Below are 10,000 nucleotides of genomic sequence, written 5' to 3'. Positions count from 1 at the left end.
GACCTGTGTCACATGATATCATTATTGAATCACATGATGATGCGCTGTATTATTCATATAGTAGATGAGGGGTGCACACACAGATGCGACACACCAAAGATCCGACATGCGGAAATCACCTGTCGCTCCCGAACATGCGTTGGTTCGACATGCGTTGCTCCGTGCTTGCGGTTAGGGTTAAGTTAGGGTTTGAGGTAGGTTGTCGGTCTAATGACAGTCGGACAAATAGTATGTCGGAACTAAAGCCTGTACACAATACACATATATACGTATATTGTTGAACTGTTGCACTCTTATGTGTCATTTGTGCATATCTCCTCATAATATCTCCTACATTTTTTTATTCAGAACTGGTCTGACTGATTTGTCACCGTGAAGTAACTGTGTGCCTGATGAGGCTAGGCAGAAAGCTGATGGTGTCTCTGGTGCTTATGTCTGGACTGTCGTCATCAGATGTGGGATTTTAGGGTGCTAAATGGAGCCTGTCTGTGAGAAATCGTGTCAGTATTTAAATAATGCGTGTCATACAATATGACAACAAATACATCATTTGGTTGAAAATCTGTGCCTATCCTTAACACACCAAAAAGCTCCCATCAGCTGAAAATTATACAGCAAGTTTAGGCGGTGCATTTTGTTGTGGCCTTGTCGAAACTCGAAAACATCTTTTAACCCAGCATCTGTATTGTGGGGAACGCTTTAGCTGAAAATAGCAGCTCGAGAAGTCAATCAGCTATTATCTGCGATGCATGTGTCCACAGCATGTGGTATAGTATGACATTAAGGCTAAAAGAATAACAAGTCCTGGGGACTGGTTTACATTGGGTGGATGGATGGATGGATGGATGGATGGATGGATGGATGGATGGATGGATGGATAGATAGATAGATAGATAGATAGACAGATAGATAGATAGATAGATCTTTTTAGGCCAATTTTGAATGAAACCAGTGATACACATGCATCCTTTAATGGATAGTGTCAGGGCATTACATATGAGAATCTTCAATGAGAATTTTCCCAAATTTGGATGGTCCCTTCCATACGCATACAACAGCAGGTGTTTGAGCAGAGCAAATAGGATTATGAAGAACAAACACCACCCCAGAAATGGACCGTTTGTTCCTGGGGTGTCTCAAAGACAAGGACAAGGTCAAAACAACATAACAAAACAACACAAAAACCTGCATTCAACCTGTAAATACTCCTAAGTAGATCTGCTCACATTCACGGTTTACATGCACTAATGTACAGAGGATTAACATTTACGATTACATTTTTACACACTGGTATCAAATTGCTACCCAGTAGTAATGTAATGTTGATGACATTTGGATTTGGATACCGGAATCCGTATCGGTAAGAAAGAAAACGGTGTCGGAAAACTTCCACTAAACACACGTTCAAACGCGTGGTTCTGAAATACCAATACCATCTGGACTGTGGATTCCTCTGGGATTTGTCGTGTGCAACTAAGTCTGCAGCACATTAGAGATTGCGATTAGAGACATCCCACAGATCCACCTCTCTCTCTCTCTCTCTCTCTCTCTGTTCGTTCCACCTTCTCTCTGTCCATTAAAAAATAAGTACTCACACCGCTGTTCAATAGCGCATTAGAGACTTTTCTAAAGTGGGAGACTCCGATGACAAATGTTGACTTTTTTGGCTGCTTCCCTGCCTGCGCTGGGCTGTGCTGGACTGGACTGCAGTGAGCAGCGGTAATGAGCCGTACAACTTATGAGAGCCATTATCCCCGGCAGTGGGAAAGGACGTAGAGGACATTGGAGGCTCTCAGGAGGACGGGGGAAGAAGGGGCATTTGAGGTATACGACTGTACAACATGCACGCGCACACACACACACGCACACGCACACACACACACACACACGCACACACACACACCCGCGGGCTGTTTTGTAACAAAGCTCTCCATCTAAATTCCAGCACCTCTACTGAAACCTCAACTGTCACCGCTCACGTGCGCGTTATGCACCATTTGTGTACCATCGCTGTCGGGCATAAACCTCTTATCTCCATGTTCTAACTTTTTGTTAACACCCCACTTGATCATATGTATACTACAGATCATATGTATACTACAGATCATATGTATACTACAGATCATATGTACAGTATACTACAGATCATATGTATACTACAGATCATATGTATACTACAGATCATATGTATACTACAGATCATATGTATACTACAGATCATATGTACAGTATACTACAGATCATATGTATACTACAGATCATATGTATACTACAGATCATATGTATACTACAGATCATATGTACAGTATACTACAGATCATATGTACAGTATACTACAGATCATATGTATACTACAGATCATATGTATACTACAGCGTTACCTTGATCATAATGTATACTACAGCGTCACCCAAAAGCATCAAAAGTAGCAGATCCACAAACTCGAAACGTGGCGCAAAGCGACACGACATGTTTTGAGCTCATGGATCTGCTACTTTTTAATTTGAATCCTGAAAAGTAGCAGTTTTGGATATACACTACAAGGTTTCCACCTGACGGAGATGGTATATCGTTGCTGTCAGGAGGAAATCACCTAACTCCATGTTTATGATTTTGTTTTGCATGAATCAGTGCTATTGAACACCCTTTACGTCTGTGTGTTGTTTTGAAAGTATTGAAAAGTAGTAAAAAAAGTGCTTGGGACAAAACCTCTTAACTCCATTGGACCCTCAAACTGCTAAAACAGCTAACTCCACCACCTCTCCCCCTTTCATGAACGTAATTGACAATACTGTATACGTGTGGTTTCTTCCCGACAGCCGAGATATGTTGTTTGGAATGTGCTGGTCTCTCTACATTTCCCAGGCTTTGTGTAAACACACACACACACACACACACACACACACACACACACACACACACACACACACACACACACACACACACACACACACACACACACACACACACACACACACACACACACACACACACACACACACACACGCTATTTACTGAATAATATTTACTGAGGCTACAGAGAGAATTCTGCTGGATGTCACCTTGGAATAATCCATCGGTACACAGATTAGTGACTCATAACTCTGAGAGTGTGCAAGTAAAGTATAACCAAATGGACCCTTGGTTATATCTATACACTCTCAGAGTTCATGGATTCCATAGGTTTATTTCAGTAATGAAAAACAAAAACAAAAAAACGTATAAACTTGACCTGTATTTTGATATATACTGTATATAATTTTATTTTTTTAATTCTGTGAACTACTGTCTTTTGGCAAATTTTGTATAGTCTAAAACATTAACATACTTATATTTATAAGACATGTATAAAATACATTTATTTTCAGAAATGCATAATTGTTAGATTGTAATGTAATGCATGTCTTTCTAGAAACCTACAGTCAGTGCCTAGTGAGCTAGGCAGATTTCACACAGCTTTTTCACACAGTGTAGTTCCAAATTCAGCCACGGGGTGGCGCTTCTTAGAGTGAGCAAACTGGGGCATAGACACACTCCCTCATGCAAACAGATATAGATTGATTGCACATTGTATAAATGTTGGTTCGAATCCACCACACAACACCAATGGTTTTGATAATGTGGATTCTTGTTCACTCTCTCACGTCCCTGTCTCTCGCCACTCTCCTCTCTCAAACACCAGCCGAAGAAACTGCCAAAGAAACCATCTTAAAACAAGACGGAATCTAATAAAGCATCCCCTCCCTGTCCAATATTTAGCTATTGAAAGAAAGTCACTGTGTGCGCAGTTTTGTGAATGAAGCTGCACAAAAGCACAGTGCAGTGGGTTCAGTGGCGAAGCCACACTGTCCAGGCTGACTGGCTTGTGGGCCTGCATGCATTGCATTCTCACCCCATCAGTATGCAAATTGAACGCTGCTGAGTCGGCAGAAGCAGGCCTTCGCACAGCTCTTGAGCGGGCACCTTGCTCCGATGGCGCCTTGCTCGGCCACGGGCACGCCTCACCAGGTCTCAAACCTGCTTTTGAGGGCATGCCTGATGCCTTGTTTTCAGACAGTGCCCTCAATACTCTCATACCCGTCAAACTACTTCTCCAAAGTGAGTGACACCCACAACCATAACGCTAGAGGGAGCGACAACGATCTGGTACCACCCACATTTAGAACAAACATGGGGAAAGGTCTCATTGTACTGCTCTGCCACCGCAAAGTGGAATGCCCTGACACCATCCATTAAAGGATGTTTTTTTATCAGGAGACCAAAACGGGAGGTAAATGTTATGGTCCCATCTCTTTTGTACATACAGTATAGTGTTTGTATTTGTTGTAACTACTGTATGTTGAATAATTGAATACATACAGTAGGACCACAATGGAAACAAGTCCCCGGCATTTTTTTTTGTGTTATCTTTTTGTATGGTGATGATGTCTGATGATGACGTATTGACCCACATGGTCACAGGGGGTGGAATAATAATGCATAATTTATGGGAAATTGTTGGCAGAAAACCGAATAGCCGAATATGATTAATATTATATATCTTTTCTTTTGTACCATTGTTGTCATGGCCTTTGTTGCAGAGCTACATGATGATGGCAAAAGACATGATTACATTGTGATCACGTCATCACAACAATACAGTAGGTTACGAAAGGTAACCCCGCTTCTTTGACTATTCGGTTTTCGGCTCTAATATAAACCGAACCGAATATTCGGCTATTCGCTGGACGAATATTTGCTACACACAAAGTCACATGTTGGAGTGGCTAGCACCGCTCAAAAAACAAACAAACCACCCCCCCCACCCCGAAAAACTGGTCTCTGGTTGGTTTACCTGCGATCATGTCGTCCACGGAGCTCATCCTGAGAAGCACCTGCTGGATGAGGCCCACCTCGGTGCTGGTCTGCAGGTTGCGCACGCTCTTGCGCAGGATGGCGGTGAACATGCTCCAGATCTCCGCCTGGCAGGTGACCTGGCAGTGGGACAGCAGCTCCACCATGCAGCCGATGCTCTCAGCCTCCGCTATGATGAAGTTCATCTCCAGGTCAAACTCGCCGCCCACCAGCTTTAATGGAGAGGAAGGAGACGAGATAAGATATGATGAGACATTTATTTATTGATATGATGTGATGAGACATATCACTTAGAACCCGGGTTTTAAGTGATATGTCATGAAGGTGACATATCACTAAGTGATAGCTGAAGTGACACATATATCACTTCATCTCCAGGTCAACCTCTCCGCCCACCATCTTTGGAGAGGAGAGGAGGAGATGAGGTCAGTGGTGGAATGTAACTAAGTACACTTACTTAACTACCGTACTTAGGTACAATTTTGAGGTATTCATACTTTACTTGAGTATATGTCACATTTTCTGTACTTTCCACTACATTTCAGAGGCAAATATTGTACTTTGACTCCACTACAATTATTTTAAAACTTTTGTTATTAGTTACTTTGATTATTTATTATTACTAAACATACAGTAACCACTTCAGCCCTATACAGTACGAGTACATGTTTCGGCCATTTACAAATAGTCATGTAACAAATGTGAGTCCTCTTTTTAAGATATGATGAGACAGGCATTTATTGATAACGCGAGGGGACATTCAGTCGCCAGAAGGCAGCACAGCAGTCACATGGAATAAAGCACAATAAGAATATCACGACTGACACGTTTTGGCAGGACAAGGCTTATGAGGACGACTTCACCCAATTTCAACCTAACTTCATATAATTGGTCGTCACTACAACTCATGATAAAATGGTAACTTTTCTTTTTGTCTGTGTCTTATAGGAGGGCTGTGGACAGGGGGCGTGAAAGGGGAATGGTCACTGTAGCATGAGTTTAGTGAGTTTAGTTTAGTTCAGGGGTACTCAAATACAAATCTTGAAAGTCCACAAATCATATTTTGAATGAGACAAATGCCTGTTTATTCAGTCAATTAAGCCAAGTTTATACAAATCGGATCCCATCACAACCAATTCCCCTCCAAACATCCTCTGTTAATAATCAGGAGAGGTATTGTGTTTTGACACAATAAAGAACACTTTTCTTTTTAAACCCAGACCGGATCGTAAGAAAGGAAGCTAAATTGTGGTGCTGTTCTCCACACTGCACACTGTGTCAAACACTGACTGCTTAATAAGAGGAATAGCAGTAGCAGTAAGTCAGCGAAGGAGGGAGTTGAAGGAGCAGGAGAGGAGAGAGAGAAAGGAGGATGATATCAGGGTCAAGGGAGTATAGGAAGGGGTTGGGGAGGAGGAGGGGGTAGGGGGTCAAAGGTGAGGTGGGTGACGGCTGAGAGACGGGAGATGAGTGGGAACTGAGGGGAGAGTGAGGAGACAGACCCCGCTCCCAAGGGAAGACTATGGAGTATGGACCCACTGCACACAAAATGTGGTGGAAAGAACAACCTGAACAGAACAACCTGCCCACTATAATAAGGCATCAGAGACACATACTTCCCACAGATTACACACACCCAAAGTGAGTTTGAAACTATGACCAACGACAAAAAAAATCCCATATCCTACAGTATTGGGAGAAATACAACAATGTGCAAACACAGCAGCAACTGTTGCGACAAAAGAAGGTTAGCCAATGGAATACAACCACCCTCAGGACTACTACCTGCACCAAGTAGACCGCTAGACCTACTGCACAAACAGAGCTACTACCTTTAAACACATCGTACATCTGAGGGTTTTTTGTATGCTATTTAAATAGTCTTGAGAAAAAAAAGCTTTATACCCTGTATAAAGTATGTATATAACGACGCAATGTGACATAGCTCTGTTTACAAAATGCTGTACCCCCTCCAACTGTACAGTGTATATACTTTCCCCATTTCCATTATATTTTGACACTTGCTTTGGCAATGTAAACGTATGTTTTCTCATGCCAATAAAGCTCCTTTGAATTGAATTTAATCGAGGGATGAGGAGAAGTACATGTAAGGGGCAAATAGGGGAATCGTGGATGCAGGGAGGAGGTGAAGAGAGGGAGAGAGCGGGAGCGTGGGGGGGAGGGGGAGAGGAAAGCATGGAGGTCATGGGGGAGGGGAGGGAGGGGTTAACCGGAGATGAGGAGAGGAACAAACAGAGGAATGAAGAGAAAGAGAACAATGAGTGAAGTGTAGTGAAGTGTTTCAACCTTTCAAACTCTGAAGGATACTGATTACTGAAGGTGCTTGCGCACGCACGCATCCTTCCCTCTGTGTGTGTGTGTGTGTGTGTGTGTGTGTGTGTGTGTGTGTGTGTGTGTGTGTGTGTGTGTGTGTGTGTGTGTGCATGCTGTGACAATAACAACTCTCCACGCTGAACTAACTACACTCTCGGAAATACAGAAGGCCTAAAGTAGAATCCATTGCCAAAAGATGGCACATACAGTGCGCACGCGCGCGCCGCACGCACGCACGCACGCACACACACGCACACACACACACACACACACACACACACACACACACACACACAGAGAGAGAAAGAGAATAGCAGGAAGAGCGAGCAAGTAAAAACCATCCTTGAATAAAGAAGCAAACCATTAGTCAGAAATGAGATAATTTAATAATGGACCATAATGACAGGGGACAGTACAGCCTCAATGCACCACACACACACACACACACACACACACACACACACACACACACACACACACACACACACACACACACACACACACACACACACACACACACACACACACACACACACACACACACACACACACACACACACACACACACACACACACACACACACACACACACACACACACACACACACACACACACACACACACACACACACACACAGCGATCGAGGACATGATGGCCATTAACAGCTGAAGCTAATTGCGGGGATTAAATTGGACAGGTAGATTTATAGAGAGATAATAGGTTAGGACTGTCCGGCGGACAGCACAGAAGAGCCTCAGACTAATTTATTCTCGGCGGTCGTATGACGTAAAATAGCAAACCTCTAGAAGCTCGGCTATTCTGGGCCTTATCTCACCATCTCGCGACGAGAACAAGCCTGGAAAAGTACTAGTACTACAGCTGAAAGTGTCTATATGCAGGGTGATTTCGACCAATCACGACATGGGTTTCATGCCGTGCAATTTCTTTAACATATTTCACAGGTTTTGGGTTTGTTTCCATGCGCTTACAGTACGACTCGGTCCTCAAAGGTCCTCAAAAGCTAATTTGGGCCCTCTGCTCAGGAAGTGGTGCCAAGTGCCAACTCTGAGTTCTGGGAACCCACAACTTATACTTTCATTTTGTTTTTCAAAAAATAGCATATCTATACCTGAAGCTTGTTGTCTGCTATTTTTGCTATTATTTTATTGGGGTTTCAAAGTCAAAAATAGATATTTTGAGTAGCAGTTCTAGTCTAGATGAATTAGAACTGGAAGACAATTGATCATCTCCGATGCCAACCACAAGGGGAGGTACAGTACATGTAAATCCATATCAAAAGGAGGTGTCACTTCACTACCTGCGTTTTTTTTCTTTCTCCTGTTTATCGATGACATGTATTTTTTGCCTTAATCTTTTATGCCATGTTGATGAATTGAATACATCGAACCGCAATGGAAACAGGTCCCTATAGGCCCTTTCTATTCAAACAGTCCCTCCGGTCAGGGGTTTGGCTACATGGGCTAGCTCTCTCATTAGCATGCACTGCAGTATGTGTGTCATGTGTTTTCATATCGACACGTTCAGCCAGGTCCATTCCTCCCCTCATTGAAAGGCTCTTCATTCATTGTGGCCGAGATTAATCAGGGTCACCCTGGGGTCTCTACCATTACGATAACACACGCACGCACGCACGCACACACACACACACACACACACACACACACACAGTGTGTGTGTAAGCATTCAATCATGTCCTTTCTCTCCCTCTCTCTCAAATCACCTCTTCAACATCTCTGGCCACCCACCTCACTGCATCTCGTTTCTCAGTCTGTCGATCCTCTCTCTCCCTCTTTCTCTTCCCACTTTTTCTCTCTCCCCCTCTCTGTCTCGTTCTCTCCATCTCTCTCTCTCGCTCCATCTCTCTCTCTCTCTCTCTCTCTCTCTCTCTCTCTCTCTCTCTCTCTCTCTCTCCAACTCTCTCCAACTCTCTCCAACTCTCTCCAACTCTCTCCAACTCTCTCCAACTCTCTCTCTCTCTCTCTCTCTCTCTCTCTCTCCCTCTCTCTCTCTCTCTCTCTCTCTCTCTCTCTCTCTCTCTCTCTCTCTCTCTCTCTCTCTCTCTCTCCCTCTCCCTCTCCCTCTCCATCTCTCTCTCTCTCTCTCTCTCTCTCTCTCTCTCTACCTTTAGGCCTATTTCTGTCTCTCTCTCCAACTCTCTCTCCATCTCTGTCTGTCTCTTATCTCTCAACATTTCTCACTCCCCCCCCCCCCCTCCCTCAGTGAGGTGAATTGATCCAGTGCTCTCCATGAACCCATTAGCAGGGATCAGACCAACCCCCTGAACGAGGACAGCGGAATAAAAGATAGGAAGAATTAATTCAGCCGCCAGATCGAATTCTCTCCTCCTCCTCTGAGGTTCCCAATTACACAAACCCACCGGGGGCCGCGAGTGTGTGCGTGTTCCATATATGTGACACCTAGCCGCTACATTACAGTGTGTGTGTGTGTGTGTGTTCCATATGATATGACACCTCTACAGCACTCTCTAAGCACGCTGCACCACTGTGCGTGGTACAGTACTGTATGTACCGTACAGTGCATCTGCGTTTCTGCTGTGTACTGTACATACACACACTGTACTCTGTGTGTGTGTGCGTGCGTGCGTGCGTGCGTGTGTGCGTGCGTGCGTGTTTGTGACTTAGAATGTCTGCCAGCGTACAGTATGTGTGTGCTTGCGTGCGTGTCTCACAAACTTCGATAAAGTTGGACACATACTTGGATATGCGTGTAATAAATGCACATTTGCATGTGTGTGTGCGTGCGTGTGAGAGTGAGAGAGAGACATACTGT

The 10,000-nt window shown here is 43.9% G+C and overlaps 1 protein-coding gene across 1 annotated transcript in view; it reads right to left on the bottom strand.

Annotated features, from left to right (window-relative positions):
• Nucleotides 1-10,000, bottom strand: part of LOC306928655 (neurobeachin-like) — a gene marked incomplete at its 5' end in the record, with an annotated part of 211,871 nt that overhangs the window by 134,096 nt on the left and 67,775 nt on the right. Inside the window, one exon of the mRNA XM_079508925.1 lies at nucleotides 4,835-5,066. Within this exon, the coding sequence (XP_079365051.1) occupies nucleotides 4,835-5,066 (232 nt within the window). The remainder of the gene's footprint in view (nucleotides 1-4,834; nucleotides 5,067-10,000) is intronic.

This window comes from Electrona antarctica, assembly GCF_951216825.1.
Source record: "Electrona antarctica genome assembly, chromosome: 8".
Lineage (NCBI taxonomy): Eukaryota > Metazoa > Chordata > Actinopteri > Myctophiformes > Myctophidae > Electrona > Electrona antarctica.
The sequence above is the reverse complement of the archived record's forward strand: the minus strand, read 5'-3'. Positions and strand labels throughout refer to the sequence as shown.